This window comes from Rhineura floridana, chromosome 1, assembly GCF_030035675.1.
Source record: "Rhineura floridana isolate rRhiFlo1 chromosome 1, rRhiFlo1.hap2, whole genome shotgun sequence".
NCBI lineage: Eukaryota > Metazoa > Chordata > Lepidosauria > Squamata > Rhineuridae > Rhineura > Rhineura floridana.
The window spans coordinates 164,154,822-164,179,322 of record NC_084480.1 but is presented as its reverse complement, the minus strand read 5'-3'; the positions used below and the strand labels follow the sequence as shown (position 1 = coordinate 164,179,322).

The window sequence follows — 24,501 nt, the reverse complement described above, 5'->3', positions numbered from 1 at the left end:
GAAGGGTAAAAATAAGGTTGGGGGGAGGAATGCGGGAGTGGAACAGGCATTTATTTTTTTTCTTTTGGTTTCAGAGCTTGTGATACTGCTTTGCCCACCATTCTGGCTTCTCAGTTTGATCGGCGGCTCCCAAGGATCAGCATTTAGGAGTAGACTCTGCCCACTGCATCTGAGAGTCCGGGAGCACTAAACCTACACATAATTCTGAGGAAAATAACGATTAGGATGGATATCTACTTCGAATTGGACAGAACAACCGTCACCAGCTAAATCAGGCCCCGCCCGTTTACCCGCAGGCCCCGCCTTACACCTTAAAGTGCCGCCTCCCTAATTATTGGCTCCTCTCGTTCTGCTAACTCGAGGAGGCGGGACTGGCGAGTACAGGAGCCGGCAGGGCCCATACGTACTACTACTACTGTTGAGGCAGTTGTTTTCATCGATATCCTAAGACGCTCGGCTCCACCCCTGTCAGGAGCGCCGAGTGCTCGATGGAGCAACAGCTGACGACAATACAGCCTGTTCACAGAACCGGCCATTTCCGTGCCGGCCCTGAAAAGGAAGCAGGTGAGTAGGGGGGAAGGGGCATTGTGGGAGTGAGCTTATGAGGCCTGTGGCGTGAGGAAGGACTGCGGGAGGAGAGACCTACGTGCTTGGGAAGTCCTGGAAGACGGGGACGGGGGTGGACGGAGAGAAGCCCTCATGGGGTGGGGAACGGAGAGGGCTACTCGCAAAAAGAATGGGCTAGTGGCCAGTAGAGAACGGCCCTTGGAGACTGGCGAGAAAGAGCCACTACCGGGAACGGGTGGGCTTGCGGAAGAGTGAGGTGGGCTCCGATGAGGAATGGAGAACGGAGATTCCTTTCCGCCCCCGGAAGATTGAATATTTGTGCGCGTGCGTGCGTGAGATGGGATGGGAGATTGTCTTTAGGAACGGTTCCACTGCAGCATCTGATGATGTAAGTTATCGTCCCCAAAAGTTCAGTGCCCTGTTAATAAAATTATTTTGGTTAACCTTTAAAAAGTTGCAACAGGTTCTTTTTTTAGTAAGTTAGGAAAGGGACGTTTTATGAGAGAAAATAGACTCCTTGTGAATAGAAGGTTGGCTGGATTGTGAAGGAGGTTGTTGAGAGGTCCTCGAATTGGACGAGGGTGGGACACTTTTCTAGAGGAGGTGGATTGAGGAGAAGTGAAAAAGAAAAATTGGCAGAACTAAGGAAACAGAGTGAGAGGGTGCAGGGATGTTTTATTTGGAAAAGGAGTGGTAGGGAAATGGGATTACCCTGCATGAAGGAAAGCTGAGGTGGGTGACATAAGATGAGGAAGGAATGTAGAAAGGGGCTGTTTCGAAGTACTGTGGGTGTAGGTGAGAAGGAAGGTTATGGTGTTTGATGAGGGTTGGATGGGAATATACATTAGAACACAGAAAAGTCACTTACTATTACTTCACACAGTTTGTTACTCTGACCTAAATTGACCAGTGGTCTGACTTTTAGCTTTCTATGCTTCTCGTAGTTTACAATAATAGACTCTGACTAACAGCAGGTCTCCAGAGTTTTAGAAGTGTCTTTATCAATGCCACTGGCAACTGTGTGTGATTTTTACGTCTGGGGCTTGTCCTCTGACAAGAGGCACATCTCTAGCAATTTAGTTCTCTGGATGGGGCTTTGCTGTGCTTAGTGGTGACCCATCACCTGCAAAACTGGAGGCAGACCCTGCTGTTCAGGGGATAATGTGCCTTTTGCCTCTTTCTCATTACATTCCTTCTATCCCATACCTTTGCTATCATCTGTGCTATAGCCACATCTGTTCTGCTGTCCAAGAAATACCAAACTCTCATATTGGCATCAGGAAAAAAAAGTGTGTTTTGTAAAATGACTCCTGCATGTTTAGAACACTGGCCTCAATTTTGTTATGGAACTTGGGTTTTATTGACATGTTCATGTTGCTGATTGGGTTTAGCTGCTTTTTGTCTGGATTAATTTGTTTTTGTAACATTCTGGTGTCTTTAGACGAGAGTTATCTGAAGTTGTTGGACTAAAACTCCCATCATTGCTGACCTTTAACTATGCTGGCTTGGGCTGATGGAAATTGATGTCCAACAACATCTGGAGGATCACAGGTTCCCCACCTCTGCTTTAGACAAGACTGCATTTCTTGGGGAATGTAAGCTGGATGGTTAATGACTTAAGTTGTAAATTGACCTTTGGCTCAAATTGACCAAGTCAATAGTGCCTGCATTGGTAAACTTCAGCAGACTCTTTAAAAATAGCAAATCTCTATAATTCAGCAAAGACAGGTTTGCATACTATAAACTTTCCTGGTATCTCCTTATTCTCAAAAATACTGAGGCCTTTAAAAATGCTTTAAAAACATTCCTGTATGTCAGGTTCACTGCATCGATCCTGTTCTTTAAAGTACTGCAGCCAAAGTGTTTGGGTCACTGCTCTGTGAAGCTTTCGTTGTTGGAAGTCTTTTTTTAAAAAAAAGTTTATATACATCAGGTGTGGGGAACTGCATGCCTGGGGGCCAAATCCAGCCCTCCAGGCCTTTCTCTCTTGCTTTTCGTAGGCCACACACCTCACCAGCTTTGCTCTGCACCCTCCTCAAATGTGTTGGTTGGCTGGACAGTGTCCCTAAACAGTGATAATTAATGCCTCTTGCTTTCTGGATGGAGAACGTGAGGGTGTAGAAATGTATTGCATGGCTTGAATGTAGCCTACTTACAAAGGTAAGAATCACATCCATTGTTCTACCCACTTTTATCTCTGGCCATGGCCATCATTGGCATGCAGCTCTTGGAAGGTTGTTTAGAAGGGAAGACAAAATTCCCCACCCCTAACAAAAATATATTCCAACACACTGACCATGTAACAACATAAAAACAGCCCTGCCGGATCAGGCCAATGGGCCATCTAGTCCAACATCCTGTTCCCAACCAGAACCTTATGAAAAGTGTGAAAGCAGGAGCAAGTTACATTGCTAGGTTCAAAGGAGTAAGCTTCTGAGTAGCAGATGCTGAGGGTGCATCGGTGAGGGGTGAGTTGTTGATTTCATGCTTTGTTTGTGAGCTGCCTGGAAGTAACTGGCTGGTCATTGTTGGAAATGAATGCTGGGCTAGATGAATGCTTAGTCTGATCCAGCAGGACCACTTTTATTCTTGAAGTTTTAAATGATTTATACAGAAGAAAACCAGAAGCAATTATTGTACAAGGGTTATATTCACCAGTATTGCCCAGCTGATGGCAAGGTTTCTGTCAATGGAATGGGAAGGGAAGTAATTTTGGGCAATTACTCTTCCTCCAGCCCCCTCCAAATCTGCTCCAGAGTCTTATGACCAATACTGAATGAATGGTTTTTTAGCTTAAAATTTGATTATGTTGATCTATATGTATTGTTTTTATTCTTGTTGTTCGTCGCCTAGAGTGTCCCTAACCTGGACAGATAGGCGGCTGAAAAATAAAATTTATTATTATTACTGATAATCTTAAATCCTGTTTACTGCCTTAAGGAAGGCTTGACTTTAAGGAACTGGGAGAATTTCAAAAATCCACACACAGCTATTTTGATGATCTGGCTGGAAGAGGGATACATCTTAAAAAGCTAAAATAAATTACCTGTATTTCTTGCTGCAGTGGGCTTGGACATCAAATGTATGCAGGAGCAAGCATGGATGATAAGATGTTTTAAAAGTATTAAAATATAGTCTTTTCCATGTATGAAGAATTACATGCAGACATCACTGTGGATAATGTGTTTAACTTTGTGACTGAGAACTGAACCCCAACAAAAAAAATCTACTCTGTTTTTTATCCTCTGTCTCTCTTCCTAAGAAGTGGGGTTCTCCTTCCCTCCTTGTATTGGGCAAGTAACAGCAACACGTGTGTGAAAACATGCCTCCAAAATTCAAGCGCCACCTCAATGATGATGATGTTACTGGGTCAGTGAAAAGTGAGAGGGTGAGTGCTTGAGGGCAACACCTTTCTTTGCATGTTTTCAATGTGCTGATTTACTGCTGGGCTTGGCTTTACAGCTGTGGAGTTAGAAGGGTCCCAAGAGTCAAATCCATCCAGAGAAAACTTGCTTTTAAATCCCTGAGAATGATCTGAAGTCATATGATTTTATGTTGTGGCCTAGTTAGTACATGGATGGAAAGCTGCATGGTAGTCCCATGTAAATTGCTCTGAGTTTTTCTAGAGAAGAGCAAGCTATAGTGAAACAGATAAGATGGTAAACATGTGTGATGGACTCTTTAACAACTTTTTCTTGAATACAGAAGCCATTACCATATTTCAATGGCCTATGAATCTTGGACAGGGTTTATAAACATTCTAGAATGCATAATTCTTTTAATAGTCTAACTATATATCCTTAAATTCTCAAAGTACTTCATGCACATTATCTCCCAATATTCTCACATTATAACAAACCTGTGAGGTATGAAGTTTGTTCTCCCTGTTACAGAATAAACCTGATGTTTGTTCAGGTGTACAGAGATGAGAGAATAAATGCTTGGCCTTTTGTTTTTTGACTAGCGTGTGCTTCTCTTCAGTTCCTGCAGTTGTAGAGCAAATGGCAGTTGGACCAGAGTGTGTTTTCAGATGGTGGAAGGGAAGCCAGTTCCCTGCAGCTCCTGCTTCTCTGGTCAATGGTTTTGAGCCAGTCTGACCTTTCTCTTGCTGTGGTATTCCTTACAGGAAGCAAGGGTGCAACCTGCCAGTGGCCCCTATTCCTCTAGCTCAGGGGGGGGGGGAACCGCCAGGTATTGCTCCCTGGAGCAGTTACAACTCCCATCATCTCTGGCCATTGACCATCCTTGCTAGGGATGGTTGGAGTCATTATTGTCCATTGAATCTGTTGTCATGGATGGACCATTCCCTGGTGAGATTTGAACATGGCTACTCCACTCTGCAGGAGTGGGGGACCCATTGAGGTGGTCCATCATTGGAGACTTATGGAATCCAATGCATTCCTGAATGCTCTGGAGGATTTTCTGGCTGACATGGCTGGTGCTCCTGCCGAAGCTGTTGTTACACTGTGGAATGGTGAGATGCACAGAGCCATCAACACAACCGCTCCTGAGAGCTCTCATCGTGAAGCATATAGGTTATCCTGGTACTCTAGTGATCTGCATGTGATTAAACAAAAGGATTGGCAGCTGGAGCAGAGGTGGTGTAAATCTTGGACTGAACATGTGTGAGGGAGCATTACTGCACCTAACACATCGTGACGGTGGTGGTAAAGAAAGCTTTTCCAAGTGGTGAATGGGTTTTTGTCATCTGGTCATGAGAGAGTTGCTCTTCCTCCCTCAACAGCCTGCTGCAACAACTTTGCAAGACACTTTAGGAACAGAGTTGTTCAGATTGAGATAGAACTGGTTGCCATGATTAGAACAAGTCCAATGGAGGCATTCAGAGCACTGTCTGTTCCATAAGTACTGGATCAGTTTCGGTTGTTGCCTGAGGATGTGGACAAACTTCTCTTTAAAGACACTAGAATAAAGTTTGAGAACTCCTTCTGTAGTAAAGCAGTCTGAAATCCAGATTATACCAGATTGATTTGACAAGGCCACAAATACAAAAATCCCAGTCTGAATGAATGGAACAACTCTAACTTGTCAATAACAATCGAAATGAGGTGGATGTTGTTGGTGTAAATATTTATTTCTATTTTTATGCAACTAGTAACTGGAAAGATCATATTTCAGTAGTTACTGAGTGAATTAATGCTGAGATATATCAATCTTTTGTGTTTGCAGAGAAATCTCCTAGAAGAAGATTCAGATGAAGAGGAGGACTTCTTCTTGTAAGTATCTCCAAGGCTGGGATACATGAATAACCTTTGGGGAGGATCTCTTAATGCTTGGTCTTCCAACCCCTTGTTTTGAGTCCCAGTTATGTTGTGGATTATGTGTAGCATTGGTCTTACCCATTTAATGATACAGCATTGTCAGGCCCAGGATGTGACTCAGGAACCAGACCAACGGCTGTAGTTAATTCGTGTTTTATTAGGGTAATGTCCAAACAAAGACTGCGTTTTCTCATGAAGCAATACAGGGATACAGGTCCTGCGGCATTGGGAGAAAGTTGACAGAGCAAGGGACTTCTTCCCGCCTGTTCTTTAAGAAGGGGCCAAACGGGCGCGCAATCTTTCGCTCCTCCTTAACTGCCCCTCAGGTACTGCCCGCCTTCCCCCCCTTCTCTCCTGTCTTTTCAGCTGTCTGCGTGTGCGCGGTGACGGGGGAAGCATCACCCCCTCCTCTTCTGAAGTTTCTGATTCCAGGATGGGGGATAGGGGAGGGGCTGATGGTAAACTGCCTCCCCGCTTTTCGGCTGTGAGCAGCCCTCCCTCTTCCCCCTCTTGCTCTGAGCCTGAAAGAGGGGGAGGCGTGAGAATGTCCAGGGAGGGCTCAGGCTCCCTGTTGCTAAGCGACCTTATCACTGGCAGTTCCTCTGTTTCGTCTTCGCTCCAAAGGGGGGAAGTTCCTCCCCCTTCCCTCCGAATACTCTTCTCCCAACTCTCCGGGATCCAGCTCCCCGGGATTGGGACCCCAGCTCTGCCTTCCGACAAGCATCAAGTGTTCATCTTTAAATCATGGTGGACTACTACAAGATATACTGGGACCTTGCCAATAGCAACTGATGTGAACTTTTCAGTTTAAGATTGAGGACTTGCCTTGCCAGCACCCTTTCTGTTGTCTTGGGGACCATTCTGTTCCTCTTAGACTACATGTACCATCAATGTATTTAGGCTCAAAAAGTCTGCCTGTTAATCAGCCATGTGACTTGCCACTTATCCCCTCAGAGATGAGTAGCTACTGTGTCATTGGGTTTCATCTGTTTTAGAGTTTGTGTCATCTTCAGATCAAAGTGAAGTACTGCAAGATTTACTTGGACCCTTGCCAACGGGAGGTTTGATCTTATGTGTTCAATAGCTTGTGTTATCTCTTTCCAGGAGAGGCCCGTCGGGTCCAAGGTTTGGACCCAAGAATGATAAGATCAGGCAGTAAGTATACTGTGGCATTTGAAATGGCTCTTTTATTGTTTTGTGTTCCTTTTTTATACAAAAGTGCCACAGTCTCAGTTAAGGCTTTTACAGTATTTGTGTTGAATCTAGGAGTACATTTTCCAAGGCATGAGGGAGCTGATCCTATTCTCAACAATATAAGCATTGTACTGTAGTCCAGTAAAAGCTCTTGCTATGTTTTAGTATTTATAAGAGTTGTTCTGTGGGCTAGATAATTATGCATAAGATGTTGGCAGCCTACAGATTCATGGGACCTTCTAGCGAGCAGAAATAGGATCACAACAGCTGAATAAATTGGAAGCAATTAAAACTTGGCTGGTAATTACCAACTGTACCAAAACCATAAGACAAAACAACTTGGATGCCTTCCAGGAACAATTTGTGCTAAGGAGCTTAGGGTCTAGCTTTGAAATCCTTAGCTAACATTTCTTGGGGGAGGAGGGAAATTCAACACCCTTTTTTACTTTGGCACCAGTTAAATTTCATTTATTTGTTTAAAACCAATGGTCATGCTGCATATACCCCCACATCCTGGTACAGGATCATGGATCTTGGAGAAATAGATCACTCTCCTGGGATGATATGTGTTGGCTTTTGGAACAAGAACTTTGGAGGCAGTTCAACATAGCAATTGACTTTGTGGAGTGGATTTTATTATGCCTTGTGATTTTATTGGGATGGGAAAGCCTAGGCACCTCTGAGCTGGTTCTGTGTCAGTTTCTCTGAAATCTTCCTGCACCATGTGCAATTCTTTCTTTCCTCTCTTTTACATATGTCAACAAAATAAAAGCAGTGTGCATGTCTTGATGTATATGAATATGTTCTGAACCTCTTTAGATCAACTTCTATTGTTCAAAAGTGTTCTGCATTGGGATCAGTTCAGAATGCCTCTACCACACAAGCATTTGTGGGATAGTACTCCGTTCAAACTGGATAGGAGTATAGGGAGGAATCCTTGCTGTAAGTGAAATGAGGGAGTAGCTGTCTTGTTCTGCTTTCGAAGGTGAACTGTTGTGGGCTGCTGTGCACAAGAGAGGAGGCACCTGTTCAGCCTGCAAAGGAGAACCTGGATAGAACAGAAAAAAGCAACACCCACAACACTCAGAACTAATCCAGGCAGCTGTACAAATGGTGATGGTTCCAACAAGATTTAGAATGAATCTCACTTCCTAATAATGGTTGCAGTCTGAACACTGGGACAATGTTATCTCGCATGAACTGAAATGTTTATTTGGGGAGAAATGCCTGGATCACAGGTCACAAATGAATAATAGATACACATTTCTTGTACTATGAATGGCCATTCAAACTCAAAATTTAGTGGTGGTTTCATGCAGATCACTACTGGCTGGGGGAAGTAGTGTATGAGTTTCTTCCTTGCAAACACAGCAAAGTGATGTGGATGAAAGACCAACACAGAAGGGCAGGTGATAGAAAATAAGAAAAACTTCAGAGCTGTGTTTGAAAATCTTGAAGGCAGAGTCTTTCCAGCTTAAGTTCTGGTATGCCTTTAATTTCTTTCTTGGGATTGTCTGCCAAGCCAGCTCAACAAGTGAGTAAGCAACACACTTCCTGGGCCTCTATTGCTCTGGATTTAGGTCTGGAGTCTTGCAGCTCCTTTTCTCTGAGGCACAGAGGCAAGCAGCATTTACTACTATACTTGAAAGATAGGATGTAAAGGGCATGGCCATTCATCTTGTTCTGCTGGGCACTACTGTGATATATGCTATCAGTATATCACAGTTTTTCCCAACTAGGACTAGGGTTGCTGCTTCCTAAAGAATGTAGTTTTTATGTTCTTCAGACCAAGGGCATTTTGTTCACCTTTCTGTTTCCACAGCCATCTGGATGACGTTTAGGAACTCGTAAGCAGAATACAATGGAGAAGGCAGTCCCTTTTTGGGGGGTTCCAACATTTGATACTTGGATACATATTATCTTTGAACATGGACGTTATGTCTAGTTATCATGGCTATTATCAGTTGATAGACTATTATCCATGAATATGTCTAATTACTTTATAAATACATCTGTGCTAGTGGCCTTCAACACGCATCGTGATGGTGAATTTAATTACGCACCGTATAATATATGCTTCTCTTTTTTGCACTGCTGTCTTGTTGATCTTTTTTGTGATAGCATCTGTGAGTACAGCATGTAAATGGGAGCTGAAAGCAGATGGTGTTACTGGTGCTAACTAATAGTCTGACACCTTTGCTTTTTTCCTTTGTGCCATGAATATCCCAGCTTTGGCTCCTGAACTCTTTGTGGCAAACATTAAGAAAGCAAACCATGCAGTGTAGAGAGACACTTTCACTCTTCTGTCTGCCATATGCCGATTCTAGGAGGACAAGAAGGCAATGGTGCAATCCATGGGGTTCCAGAGTAGCGTTGGAATACACTGTTGAGGGAGATGGATAAAATGATTTTCCCATATAAAGTAAGGACCTTTCCTGCATACTTATGCTGTAGAAAATGAAGGGCAGATTGCATGGTTCAGGGTGGATTGCTGTCTTTTATACTGGAATTGCTGTATTCAGCCTAGCAGGATTTCCCCCCGTGAGTGTTTCTGTGTATCGGAAGAGCAACACCTCAAGAACACAAATGGCAATTAAATTAGCTTAAATGGCCAGTGACCTTGCTGTCAGTATTTGCTTGTCTTAGACAGTTCTTATTAGAATATGCAGTTCTGGAGACAAGGGAAGTGGACAGGGTGGGGTGGATGGTCTTAAGATTCTTTAGGATTTGACTTTTGTTTTTCTTGCATTCCTGTGTGAAATTAACTTGAAAAACTGGCAGAAGACAGAGCCAGGAGTAAAATAGAATGGAAGCCGGTTATGACTGCCAGTAAACATGCTTCTCTTTGGGAAGCAAAGTCATTTTAATGATTTTTTTAAATGTTGTGATCTCAGTCTGAGATTGGACAGTACTGTCAGTAGTGTGCGATTAAATGCAGTTGTGATAATCTGTTTGCAGCCCTAAGGAACAAATGGAAAGAAAGGTGGAAACTAAAGCACATATATGATGGTGGAATGGTTGCTAGATTTCAACCAGGATAGAACTCCTTGTCCTTCAGTAGCTGTGTAGTGTGAGCACTTTGACAGGCTCAAAGTGCTGTAATGTCAAGAGGCGTTACAGAGGTTAATCCCTAAGCACAATGCTCTTCCCACCTTCTGAAGGCCTGTCCCAGGGATCTGTTTCCCTGCTGGTGCCTCCTTAGCTCTGGAGTCCAGGGGAAACGGCAGCAGTTGCCCTGCTACTACTGCCCTCTGAGGTAAAGGCTCAGAGAATAGTCTTGAAACCATGTAATGTGGCTCTACTGCTGAAGCTAAGAAGGTCTGACCCCGTAAGCTGCCAGAACAGGAAACCATCTAGGAACCATACACTGTCCCCTCTATGTCCTTCAGAGGAAGTATGGAAACAAGTGTAATAAGTACAGGATGTGGGGATTGTCCATAGTATCCAGGCTAGTGCAACCCCCCCCCCGGTAACATACTGTCTTAGCCCCTCACTCACAGTAGTCCTGAGATGAGGTAAAGAAAGTGGCTTACTCGCAAGTGCTCTCATATATGCAGCTATTGAAGAGTAAGGATCTCCATCCTAGTTGAAAGCTGAAAACTGCCCCACTACATCACTATCCTCTGCTTTACCATTTTCTGCCCCACCACACCACCCCCAGCCTCCCAGGCTTTCTCCTGAAGGGTGCAAACATAAGACTGAATAGCCTGCCATAACAACTTTAGTGTAATTGGGGCACTGGAAATGAATTACAATTCTAATTATACAGCTAATTAATAGGATGTGCATCTGCTTCATTTGCCTGCTCTAAGCACTAGTGTGGGTGAGAGAATAAACTGGTTTGCAATAAATGGGATGTCTCAGCCTGGAGGGTGTCTTCCATTGAAGGAAAGTCACTTGGAATGCTGTGAGCCTAAATAGTAGCACATTTTGGCCTAGTTATCACATGAGTAGTAAACTCTACTAAACCACTTTTTTAAAAAAAGTTTTAAAAATCCCTGCACATAGAAAACTATTGTGTCTAGGTGAAGGATTCTATCTTAGCCTTTGCCCCAATATACTAGTTCTCTTTGTAATGTTTTTAATGGAGGAGCATTCTGTCATGTGAGCTCGCTTACAGTCTGAAATGAGTACAGTGGAGCTTTAGCTTGACCATCGCTGAGAAGAGAATTAGGTCATCATTTAATAGAATGCCTAAGAACACACTTTTACTTAGCATTTATATAGTGTAGGTATAGAAACCAGTCTCCCACCAGATGATGATGGACTGCAGCTTCCATTGTCACTGACCAGTGGCTACACAGGCTGGAGCTGATGGGAATCAGAGTCCACCTGGAAGGGACACTGGTTCCACATCCCTGACACTGCCTTCTGTCAAAGCACTCAAGAAGCCTTACACTTGATAATAGTGATTGGGTTACAATTTGAAACACTATTCAAAAGAAAAAAGGAATGGGGAGAGAAGAAGTAAAAAAGAGCCAGTAGAATGGACCTCCCTGTATAACATCTCCCCAAGATGTAGCTAGGCTCAAAATGTAATTTCAGTAATCTTTACAACAGCCCTGCAAAGGAGGTCACTATTATTATTTCCTTCATTTCTTCTATTTACCCATGATGACTAAATTTCTTTGCATAGAAGTCTCAAAAGTGTTCTGTCAGTCATGGTTGTCTCATTATGGTTACTTTATCTTGTTTAGACTTAACAGCTCCTCCCATCCTGTAGGCTTGTGGCAGGCAATAAAAACAAGCTCCAGTCCAACAAAAGGCACTGGAATTTCTCTACTGTTTTCCAGCTAAGCCCTCAATATGTAATATGCTGAAACCTTGAGATTGTTGAGGCTTTTCTTTAAAAGTTTTTTTAAAACAACCTGTTCTGTCAAGGAGAAAATTTGGTACTATATGTAGTTAGCAGGATCAGAACAAGCCATATTCTAAAGTTTAAATTCTAAACTAGGTGTCACAACCTTTCAGAAGGGGAAGAAGAAAATGCAGACTCTCAGGAGGGAGAGGGGGTAAAAGAAAAATCAGATTTCCAGGAAAAGGGGGAACAAATGCAGATTCTCAGAGGAGTGGGGGACAAAACAAAGAGACTCCATAGAAGAGGAAGGGAGGGGTACAAAAATTTCCCAAACCACAGAGAGAAGGAAAGGAACACAGAGATTGTTCCTTTCCTTCTCTCTTCTTACCTTTTTCTTTCAAAGTGTTTTTCCTCCTGGTTACTCTCCTTGTTCTCCCCACCTGCTAAAAACTTTTTTGTTCTAGCAAGCCTACCCAGGGATGTCATTTTAGCATGAAGTTTTAGTGTGTGATTTTAGGTATAACTGTTTTAGACTTGCTGATTTTATTATGTTTTTTTAAAATTTTATATAACTTGTTTTTAATGTTTGTTATAATAATATTTTAGACTGTCCGTTGTAACCCACTTAGATGTCTTTTGTTCTAGTAAGTGGTATATACATTTTGTTAAATAAAATAAATACTGATCTTAGCCTGGAAAACTAGAGGGTTGGAAGAAGTGGGAATGAGCAATACTTCTCCCATTTCCTCTTTCAGCTCTATAGTATGTGGAATATTGCAGAATGGTGCTGAGGGTGCCTTGGGGAGGCCCCAGCTGAGGTTGGCAGGGGGACTTTTGTTGAGGAGTCTGAACTGCTTAATGACAAACAGTCTTTGGTCTCCTGACATACCTTTGGTGGCTTTACCGTCCCTGCCCCACCTCCCACTGCCAAATGGCACTATGTCTATACAGATGATTTTTGACATGGGTTTGACTGTGGCTGATAGGAATACATCGATTATTGATTTCACATGTACCATGCTGATATGCACAGAGGGGAGTGGTATGTGTGTGAGTGTATATATTTTTCCATGCACTTTGATGCCACAACTTTCCCAAGTTTTCAAGAAAACACTGCAGCCATCTTTCTGGAATTCTTTAGAGTAGTACTGCTCTTAACTTGAGAATTTAATATGGTTCAAAGCCATGTTATGCACTCTGTGAGGGTTTACATGTGGGATAGAAATGTCAAACAATGGCAGCCAATGTAGTATAGTTTGGGTCTTGAGGCCTATGGGACATACATTCTGATGTATACTCTAGGCATATTTACTTAGAAGTTTCCCAGTGGATTAAATTGGATGTACTCTCAAATGAGTGTGCATAGGACTGCTGTCTTTAGTTGAAGTCCTGCCTTAGCCATGACTCACTCGGTAGCCTTTGAAAAACAGTTCTTAGAATTTATAAGAAAGTTATAAATCCAAAAGCACCCTAAACTGTTAAAATGTAAATATACTACCTTAGACTTGAAGTCAATAGTCAATAGCATTTCCTATCACTGATTACAAATTCTTCAGTGACATGATACTTTTTTCCTCCTCTCCCCCCTTTTCAGTGTCCAAAACCAAGTTGATGAAGTTATTGATGTCATGCAAGAGAACATCACCAAGGTGATAGAAAGGGGAGAGCGACTGGATGACTTGCAGGATAAGTCAGGTAAGAATAGTTTGCATCTCCCTTTCACTTGCAAACTCAAGAGCATTAAATGTTAGTTCTATGTGCAAGCCTGAGTGCTGGCTTTCCCCCCACCTCGGGTTGGCAACCTTTATAGACGTGGGGCCACATCTGGATTTTTGAGGGAGTGCTATGAGCACTAATCCCTCAGTCGCTTCCAGCTTCCTTCTTCAGCTGTATGTGCATTTCAAGGGAGAGAAAGGTAACCACCCTCAACACCTTGTGACCACAGAGGGGGGAATTCCCTTTGCTGGCACCAGAGAAAGATCTGAAACAACAAAAAAGGACACATACAGGAAGCGGAAAGAAGGCCAGGCCACAAAGGAAGAGTATAGGCAGGCATCACGGAATTGCAGGGATGGTGTCAGGAAGGCTAAAGCTGAGAATGAGCTGAGGTTAGTGAGGGATGCTAAAATCAACAAAAAAGCTTTCTTCAGGTACGTCCATAGTAAAAGACAGAGAAAGGAAATGGTGGCACAGCTACTCAATGAGGATGGCAAAATCATAACAGATGACAAAGAAAAGGCAGAAGTGTTCAATTCCTACTTTGGCTCAGTCTTCTCCCAAAAAAGGGGCTATGACCATCCTAGGAAACATGAAGTAGAAGGGGCAGGATTGGAGCTTGAGACTGATAGACAAACGGTCAAGGAATACCTAATCACTTTGAACGAGTTCAAATCAGCAGGGCCCAATAAACTGCATCCTAGAGTATTGAAGGAACTGGCTGAAGAACTCTCAGAACCGCTGTCTATTATCTTTGCAAAATCATGGAGGACTGGTGACATGCCGGATGACTGGAGGAGAGCTAATGTTGTCTCTATCTTCAAAAGGAGGAACCAGGGAATTACAGACCAGTCAACCTAACATCAATCCCTGGAAAATCTCTGGAGCAGATTATAAAGCAGTCAGTCTGTAAGCACCTTGAAAACAATGCAGTGATTACTAGGAGCCAACATGGATTTATGAAGAACACATCCTGCCAAACTAATCTTATCTCGTTTTTTGATCAGGTAACTTCCCTTGTAGACTGTGGGAATGCTGCGGACATAATATATCTCGACTTCAGCCAAGCTTTTGACAAAGTGCCCCATGATATTCTGATTAGCAAGCTAGCTAAATGTGGGCTGGATGGAACAACTATCAGGTGGATCCACAGTTGAATCCAGAATTGTACTCAAAGAGTGCTTATTAATGGTTCCTACTCAAACTGGGCAGAAGTAACGAGTGGGATACCACAGGACTTGTTCCTGGGTCCAGTGCTCTTCAACATTTTTATTAATGACATGGATGAGGAGGTACAGAGCATGCTTATCAAATTTGCAGATGATACAAAATTGGGGAACACAGCCAATACCGTGGAAGACAAAACAAAATTCAAAGGGACCTTGATAGGCTGAAGCATTGGACTGAAAATAACAGAGTGAAATTCAACAGGGATAAATGCAAAGTTCTACACTTAGGAAAAAGAAATCAAATGCACGGTTATAAGATGGGGGATACTTAGCTCAGCAATATGACATGTGAGAAGGATCTTTGAATTGTTGTTGATCACAAGCTGAATATGAGCCAACAGTGTGATGTGGGTGCAAAAAAGGCAAATGCTATATTAGGCTGTATTAACAGAAGTATAGTTTCCAAATCGCATGAAGTATTAGTTCCCCTCTATTCAGCACTGGTTAGGCTTCATCTTGAATACTTCGTCCAGTTCTGGTCTCTGCAGTTCCAGAAGGTTGCAGACAAACTGGAACAGGTTCAGAGGAGGGCAACAAGAATTATCAGGAGACTGGAAACAAAGCCCTATGAGGAGAGACTGAAAGAACTGGGCATGTTTAGCCTGAAGAAGAGAAGACTGAGGGGAGATATGATAGCACTCTTCAAGTACATGAAAGGTTGTCGCACAGAGGAGGGCCGGGGTCTCTTCTCGATCGTCCCAGAGTGCAGGACATGGAATAATGGGCTCAAGTTGCAGGAAGCCAGATTTTGACCGGACATCAGGAAAAACTTTCTAACTGTTAGAGCCATACAACAATGGAACCAATTACCTAGAGAGGTAGTGGGTCTCCGACACGGGAGGCATTCAAGAGGCAGCTGGACAGCCATCTGTTGGGAATGCTTTGATTTGGATTCCTGCATTGAGCAGGGGTTGGACTTGATGGCCTTATAGGCCCCTTCCAACTCTTCTATGATCTCAAGAGCATAATTATGCCTTTGGGCATCATGTTGATATCCCCTGCCCTGTGTACTGGACTAGAGCTTAAACCTGAAACTGACTTCAAAAGTTTGGTTCTGGCAACTAGAAATGTAAAATGTTTTCCAGGCCTGCATAATCCATGCTTACCAAAAACATTTCTAAATAATTTCATTTTAGGAGAATAAATTCTATAAAATAACTACATCAGTTTTCCTTAGGCTACATAATTGTATACCTGGTATGGAATGTAATCAATCTTGTGTGTTTACATGGCCCTAATAATATATTTTTCCTTATTAATGCAATGGGCCTTTTCAGTAACAAAACACTCAAACTTGACCATTCTCAGACCTCTATGCTCTGGCACAGCCATGAGGTGGACATCGGAAGCTTTCACTTTTAAAATGACTGTTTCCTGGTTATGTCCAAACTCAGGGGCCCTATAGCTGATAACACATGGAACTCTGGTTAGTTAAAAAGCTGAAGCAAAAGTTTATGCTTTCTTCATGGCCAAGCTATGAGACGAGTGTATATGGCCTGTCACATTCATGTAACATTAAACCATTGGTGGGAAAAGCTTTTCAGCTGGCAGGCCAAATGGTGACCTCCCTCATCCCTCATGGCCATTTTGACATGAGGTGATAACTTCAAAGGGGCTAGCTTTCATTGCTAGTCAGCTGATCAGCACTGGCAGTAAGCCCCTTTGAAGGCACACTTTCAGCGGCAATCAGCTGATTGGTGCTGTTATTATTATTATTATTATTTATTACATTTGTATACCACTCCATAGCCAAAGCTCTCTGGGCGGTTTACAACAATTAAAAACATTAAAAACAAATACACAAATTTAAAAGCACTTTTTTAAAAAACAATTTAAAAACATGCTAAAATGCCTGGGAGAAGAGGAAAGTCTTGACCTGGTGCTGAAAAGATAACAGTGTTGGCACCAGGTGCACCTTGTCATTCCATAATTTGGGGGCCACCGCTGAGAAAGTCCTCTCCCTGTTAGTACACCTTCCAAACGGTACTTGCTGTGAGCCCTGCGTCTTACAGCCAGTGAGTCCCACTTGCAAAGGAACAATCAGAAGCTCAGTTTAAGCTCTCAATTGTTCCTTCTTAGCCATGTCCTTACTTGTCCCACATATAACTTCAGGTGTGCAGCAGGTGGGAGTGGTTTGGGAAAAACACATTTCCTGGCCAAATTAGGACCCCTGCCAGACCTAATGTGGCCTGTGGGCTGGACATTCCCCATGGTTTAGTACTGCATCTTGCCCAATGTGTGGGTTAAATGTTAAAAGTAATCAGACTGTCTGCCTCTGAAACTCCCAAACACTGCTGTCCTTCTTGCCCTTAAAAAGTTACTATCTTTGATTCTTAATAGGATTAGAATGTGTTATAGGCCACCCCAACCTATCTTGCCCTAGATTGGGAGGATGGAATTGTTGGGCGTGTTTGCATTGTGTCACTTGAATTATGCTTCCCTGTCTGCTACTCTCCTAAAGTGTGGTTCTTTTCCCACCCACTTCTATCCCATTGCTCATTCTTGGTATCTGTGACTCTTCCCCATTGCATGTATGGAGAAGATCAAGAGGTAGCCCTGTATATGCAGAGTAGCACCCTGTGTGATTATGTTGGAGTCCCCAGGTGTGCACTGAACTACTTAATTATGCAAAGGTCCTTCAACGTTTGAGATGAGTAGCTTTGTGGATTGTCTCTTAGTTGCAGACTGCTGTAGGCTAGATAATTTGTATCATTAGTTCTTCTGCTACCTTTGTTTGCTACTGCCTGTAGCACATGGGTGCAACAATGAACATCTTGTCTTATAATTTCCAAACATAGTTATAGAACTAAATAGTTGTGTATGTGGATGGGAGGGGTTCATACCATCAATTGGTATAAACCACAGTCCACCTGACTGAAACAAATCACATGAGGAATTCGCTGTACCTTTGCAAGAATTCTCACTTACATTGCAATATATTCAGTTCTTATTCACTTTTTATCTGCCACAGAGAGCTTATCGGACAACGCAACAGCTTTTAGCAACCGGTCCAAACAGCTCCGAAGGCAAATGTGGTGGCGAGGCTGCAAGGTGAGGCCCAAGTGAGGGATTCATTTTGTTGGTTCCTAAAACATGGACCTTTTAAGATCACAGTGACAGAATTAAGATGTGTAAACATGGAGTAATTACACAATATTGGAAATCATGTGCCAACACTTTCCCCCACACTGCAATTAAGAATGGACTGAATTTGCCACAGGAGGCCAGATTCTTTTTTTATTTTTCCAGTGTATTGGAAGCTTTTTAAAAAAATATTTTTAAAGTTGTTTTGTTTTAATGTATTTTAATGTCTGTTTTTAGGATGTTTTAAAGTGTTTTAGTGCTTTTGTTTGCCGCCCTGTGCTCCTGCTGGGAGGAAGGGCGGGATATAAATCAAATAATAATTAATAATAAATAATCAAATCCATGCGGGTTCTTGCACGTGTGTACGCATCAGAGTATGCATCCTAAAAGACTGGTGCATTTACCAAACTCTAACACTGGTATTGCATATCAAAAATTTGTGAACTTCACAGCTGAGTGAGGGGACCTGGTCTCCTGACTCCTTACCCATTGTGCTACAGTGTCCATCATTATACCCTTAATTTGAAAATACAGATGGCTGACATAATTGAAGCCATTTTTAGTTTTTTGGTTCTGCAAGCTTTCACCATTATTATTGTGATGTGAGGAGTCACACTAACTTGGGTTAAATTGAACATATCTGTAAGCAACCTGGAAGTAATAAATTGCCTTGCTTGCTTGCATCTTTTTGTACTGGGGACGTTCTGTTGTCTCCCTGATCAAAATGCTCAGGGAGATCTTGAGATGAAAAATGGATCAAGGAAGCATTCAAACTAGGAAATGTTCTAGTAATTGATGACTTCAGCTACCCTGACATAGACTGGCTACATATGTGTGCTAGTCATGACAAAGAAGTAACATTTCTAGATACCTTACATGACTGTGCCCTAGAATAGTTGGTCATGGAACCGACCAGAGGAGCAGCAACCTTGGACTCAATCTGCCCAGCACCTGGGAGAGACTGGGAGCATAGTGCTATTAAATTAAACATATATGTAAATGTTCAATTGTCAAGAAAATCCAGCATGGTCACATTTGACTTCAAAAGAGGAAACTTCCCCAAAAAGGGGGATTAGTAAACAGAAAGTTGAAAGGCAAAGTCAAGAGGCTTAAATCACTGCAAAATGCTTGGAAGTTGTTTAGAAGCACAATTGGAATGTATACCACAGATCATAAAATGTACCACCAGGGCCAAGATGATGCCAGAATGGTTAACAGTGTTAAAGAAGCTGTTAGGGGCAAGAAGGTTTCCTTCCAAAAAATCAAAGCCTGGTCTGAATAAAATTACGCAAGAAATGCACAAGAAATGCAGACAGACAGTAAGGGATGCTAAACAAGAATTTGAGGAGCACATTGCTAAAAACATAAAGACCAATAACAGAAAAAATCATTAAATACATTAAAAGCACAAGACAGTCTAGGGAGATTGGATAACAAGGGAATCAAAGGGGTGCTAAAGGAGGATAAGAAGATTGCAGAGAAGCTGAATGAATTCTTTGCATCAGTCTTCACAGTAAGAGGATATAGGGCAGATCCCTGAACCTGAACTAACATTTGTGGAAAGGGAATCTGAGGAATCGAGGCAAGTAGTGGTGACGAGATGAAGTTCTAGGCTTAATAGACAAAATAAAAACTGACAAATCGCTGGGTCCAGATGGTATCCACCTAAATGTTCTCAAACAATTCAAATATGAAATTGCTGATCTTCTAGCAAAAATATGTAATTGTCCATCAGGTCAGCCTCCATACCTGAGGACTGGAAAGTGGCCAATGTAATGCTAATCTTTAAAAAGAAATCCAGGGGGATCCTGGAAATTACAGGCCAGTTAGGTTAACATCTGTCCTGGGAAAACTGATAGAAGATATAATTAGAGATAAATTAACCAAGCATATAGAAGAACAAGCTTTGCTGAAGCAGAGCCAGCATGGTTTCTGCCAGGGAAAGTCCTGTCTCACCAGTCTGTTAGAATTCCTTGAGAGAGTCAACAAGTATGTAGAGAGGTGATCCAGTGGACATAGCAGACTTTCAAGAAGCTTTTGACAAGGTATCTCACCAAAGACTCCTGAATGCTTGGGGATAATTAGGAAACAAAGTTGAATGTTGGAAGATTCAGGACAGACAAAAGAAAGTATTTCACACAGTGCATAAGGAATGGCAGTGATGGCTACCATCTTGGAGGGCTTTACTAGCTATGATGCTTCCAAATACCAGTTGCCGGAAACCACAGGAGGAGAGAGTGTTCTTGTACTCAGGTCCTGCTTGTGGGCTCCCATGGGCATCTGCTTGGCCACTGTGACAACCGGATACTGGACTAGATGGGCCTCTGGCCTAATCCAGCAGGCTCTTCTTATGTTCTTATGTTCTCTTGCAGATGAAGGTAATTGTGGCTTTGGTTGCTGCTGTTGTCCTACTAGTAATTATTGGTGAGTACTTCCTGTAAAGGATGCTACTTCCTGGAGTTCTTTGTTGGAAAAATTCGATGAAGTGGCAAGATGCAGAACAATCTCAATCTGTCCAAATTGACAACCCTGAATTGCACATACCTGAAGGTCTTTCTGCTTGGGCTAATGGGTGATATACAGTTGAGTTGTTAGCTTAGGGGTTGCCAAAAATATCACCATTAGCTGGTGATCATCCCTACTACTAGAAGGTTGTGGATATGAAATAGCTTTTAGATATGAATAATGCCCTTTAATTAAGAAGACTTAATTGATTAAGAAATGGGTATAATCTAGCCAAAGCAACCACTACTGTTTGATTTTAATGAGAGAGAAGTATGTACTCAAGAATTCTTCACAGTTCAGAACATGGTGGGTAGTAATCACAAAGGAGGGGTTGTGTTCTATGCACACCTGTAGGACAACATAAAATGGTGCTGGTGTGATGGAGATCAGGAACTAATCTCTCTGTGGGAAAATAGAACGGATAGACTGGGTGGAATGGCTTTATGTAGCTTGTGAATCCAAAGTCTAGAAGACTCAAATATAATTTGGCATGAACTGATTTTATAGGACATTTATTCAACTAGATAATTACATGAACTACATGCCCCTCATGCGTGTGCCCTGTGCCATCCCCAGATATGCCTTATAGAGTTGAGGGAACCCCCAGAACAGATTTAGGGGAAGGAGAGGAGGAGAACATTCAGTTTACACAAGCTGACAGAATGTTTGCCTTAACTCTATGTTGAATACAACATGTATTCTTCAGATGGGAGCCAAATTCAGGTGCTGAAGACAGAACATTGTGTTCCATCTTGCCACAATGTCAAACAAGCAAGCACTAAGTTGTTTGACTGTGCTTTTGGAAGGTGTTGATGCTTTTGGAGACAAGAAAATTTCCATTAGAAAATGGAGGTCTTGTCCAAAGGAAAACAAAAAGGAATGCAAACTTTTGCAAAAGAGATGGAACAAACCAAGAAGCGATACAAAAAACAAATTTGAGGAGCATATTGACACAAAACACTAAGGGGAAAAATCATACTTGTAATACATCATAAGCAGGCTAGGGAGGTGATTGGACCTTTGGAAAACCTTTGGCTTGTCAAAGGAGGAACAGGAGACTGCAGAGATGTTGAATGAACTGTGTGCATGATTCTTAACTGAGAAAGATACAGGACAGATAGGCACACCATAACTGACATTTTTAAGAAGTCTGAAAAACTTAGACAAATAGTGGTGATGATATGTAGTTCAACAAATTAAAAATGAACAAGACACCGATTTGGGGCTGATCCTCTAACAAAATACATATGTGTCCTTGACCTCTGTACCTGTGGATTAGAAAGTGGCCACTGTAACACCAGTTTAAAAAAGGGATCCAGGAAAGTATTGAAGGAAATTATAGCTTGCCATCTCTTTTGGGTACCTTCAGCCTGACTTTGAACTGCAGGAAGGAGAAGACGTTTTCTCATGGCATCCCAGTAGCCTCTTCCATTTTGGGGTGTGTGCTGTAAGCATAGCTTTCCCAAAAGATGAGCCACACCCACACACCATCAAGGAAGATTCTTGCTTCCTGCTCACATGCACATTAAGGGTATGAATTGGAAGACATGCCTGCTATTCTTAAAACTGGGTAACTGGAGAGACCATATTTGTGGAAAATCTCATCTGCTTTGAGTTGAGAACTGGAAAGAGATGGAAATAGGATGTTTACTAAAGCAATTTTGATTGGGGGAGGGAAATGCCCTCTGGTTCCAGTTAATCATTAGCTGAAATAGTGTTTTTTCCCCTTCAAGGGAATAGATAGGGTGGATCTTTAATAAACCTATCATGAAAACGTTTAAGAATACTACTGTAAAAATGTACCCTTAAGTCGTCAACATTTACCCAGTGGGATCACTATTTGGAAGATGCATAGGCTGTGCCAAACCTAACAGGGTGGGACTTTCAAAGGTGAGGAGTGGCTGTGGATGTGCTGTCATAACATGCTCTTATTGCTTAAACTTGATGTACAAATGGCATTCTTTAAAAGGTATTGTGGATTGATCTTGGTGCTAGGTTACTAGAGGAGACAAGATTCTTAAATACGTAGACTCCAAGATGGTTGACAACTCCTTTTGCATATGTTTTTAAAGATACTTCTTTTCTGTCCTGTGCAGTTCCCCTCATCCTCAAATACCACACTTGACTTGCTGATGGAGATCATGGTGGATGTGGCTTCAGGATGACAGCAAAAGGAAGCAGCTGTGTGACTTCAGTGGAACATAATGTGTATATAGCTTTGAAATGCCTCCCCCCTCCCTGGAGGCACGTGACATGTTCTAACAAGAGCATTCAGAGGATCCTGCAAATCATACTTTTCCAGCCAAGAACTCATTCTATTGTCCATATTGAATCCAAACCCTCATTGTTGCTCACTTGAAGGAAGCCCAGTTTGGAGTTGGATACTTGCCAGTATTTGTCTCCTTTTTTTAAGTTTATATATGTATATATATATTGCTGGCGGGTAATGATGTTATTTATAATTTAAACAATTTCCTATTACTGACAGAGGATAGTTGAGGAAGAATAGGGGAGGAATGCAGTGTATAAAGTCTATATCATTGTTTGAAGACCCCCTAGGTATTCAGTTGAATAACTGAGGATGTCACTTTTTCATGTTAAAAAAAAATAGTTTTGCAAGGAAATTTTCTGTACTTGTTAAGGGATCTAGGAGCTCCATGTTCTCATTATTGCTTATGAATGTGGTATAAAAGCATTCCAGTAAAAACCTATTTTTGACTGTAAGTATGAAGCTCTTAATAAATTATTGAGGTAAACACTTTTTTGAATGAAGAAAGTCCAAGATTTGCCAGCTTTGGATATGTGGAAGAAAAGAGAGCTTTTTGCCTGTGCAGCTGCAACCAAAAACTATGCAGGGGTTTTGCTGCCAAATAATTAAGAGCAATGAAGTTCATATGCTGGCTTTTAAAAAGTGTTCAGACTGTTCCCGTTTCAATCATTATTAAAAGCAATAGTGGTTTGTCTACTAGCTATACTTTTGCCATAGCACCAAGAACTCTGTTGGCTGCTATACAGACATTAAATAGCAGTGCTTGCATATTATGTACACGTCTTGAGATTCACAGTCAGCCTTATTTTCCTTGGCTGTGAAACCTCTATCTGGTCTAATGTTTTACCAAAACCTGAGCATCATATAAATAAAGACAGGTTACAAACAAATCAATACCACCATAAGACAGAAGTGGCAGTTCAGGCTGTATAAAAGTCTCCTGTTCTGGATCGTTATGATGATGGGACCTCTGCTTGCAGGGCAGGCCCTACCATTAGTTACAATGAGGCAGCTGCAGGTGCCGGGGTGGGGGAGCACCAGCTTCGTGTGTCACTTAGTCTGCCCTGCAACCCTCAGGTGCCATAGATGATGCTGTTCCATTGTCAATGTCAGTCCAGTTGCCTTCTATACACAGAGCAAGGAGGAAGGGGAGCCATCTTGTCTTTTGACCTGGGCAGTAAAATTTCTTGGGCAGGCCATGTGTCTTCTGCCAAATAAAGGAAGTGAAAAGTAGATTTTTTAGGTTTTAGTAATTGTACCAAGCAGGGCATCTGTCTTAAAAACAAGGGTGAAGGATGGAGATTCAGCCTTTTCAGTCTGCAGCTGTCTTGCAGTCTTGCAGTTCTAACATTTCAGACTACTAGCCTGAAGTGCAAGGGACTAAGTACCAATAATAAATAGAAATATAAGCGTGAAGAAAATCATGCAAAAGCAGGATACGTCTTTTCTTTGAACTGTCTGCCTGAGACTGGCAGTTTAAAAGGCAACGTTTCTTTGTAAGATTATTTGCATTTTGGATTAAAAAGCTAAAGATTGTGTTTAGCTGGTTTAAAGAAGACCCTTTGTTAAACAATGTCCAGTATGTTCTACATGTTGAATCTGTGCATGTCTACTCAGAAGTAAGCAAAACTGAGTTCAGTAATGTTTTACTCCCATGTCATAGAACTTCAGTTCTAAATTGTATCCAACACAATAGACTTTCACTTGCACAACAGACCCCCTACCCGTCACACACACACATTACTCAGGAGGCACCCAGAGAGAACAGAAGAAGAGCATGCTGGATCAGGCCAATAGCCCATCTGGTCCAGCATCCTGTTCTTACAGTAACCAACCAGATGCCCAGAGGAAGCCCACAAG

At 42.1% G+C, this 24,501-nt stretch overlaps 1 protein-coding gene across 6 annotated transcripts; it reads left to right on the top strand.

The window, feature by feature from the left end:
* The first annotated feature begins 350 nt into the window (after positions 1–350).
* Positions 351–24,183, top strand: VAMP4 (vesicle associated membrane protein 4). 6 transcript variants are annotated; one of them, XM_061583963.1, is made up of 9 exons: positions 351–564; positions 2,568–2,727; positions 3,830–3,955; positions 5,755–5,801; positions 6,951–7,001; positions 13,433–13,533; positions 17,755–17,834; positions 20,240–20,291; positions 22,469–24,183. In XM_061583963.1, the coding sequence occupies exons 3-9, from the start codon at positions 3,890–3,892 to the stop codon at positions 22,495–22,497; spliced, it is 426 nt and encodes a 141-aa protein (XP_061439947.1). In that variant the 5' UTR covers positions 351–564; positions 2,568–2,727; positions 3,830–3,889; the 3' UTR covers positions 22,498–24,183. The 6 variants fall into 6 exon arrangements, with proteins under 6 accessions (XP_061439947.1, XP_061439933.1, XP_061439923.1 ...); XM_061583949.1 differs by lacking the exon at positions 2,568–2,727 and having other exon boundaries at positions 3,833–3,955; XM_061583939.1 differs by lacking the exon at positions 2,568–2,727.
* Positions 24,184–24,501: the final 318 nt, after the last annotated feature.

Excerpts from the sequence above, each read along its gene's own strand:
- VAMP4 (XM_061583949.1), top strand. The coding sequence starts at position 3,890 with ATGCCTCCAAAATTCAAGCGCCACCTCAATGATGATGATGTTACTGGG. Across the intron at positions 3,956-5,754 it reads GGTCAGTGAAAAGTGAGAGG|AGAAATCTCCTAGAAGAAGA; the intron begins GTGAGTGCTTGA and ends TTGTGTTTGCAG. Across the intron at positions 13,534-17,754 it reads TGACTTGCAGGATAAGTCAG|AGAGCTTATCGGACAACGCA; the intron begins GTAAGAATAGTT and ends TATCTGCCACAG.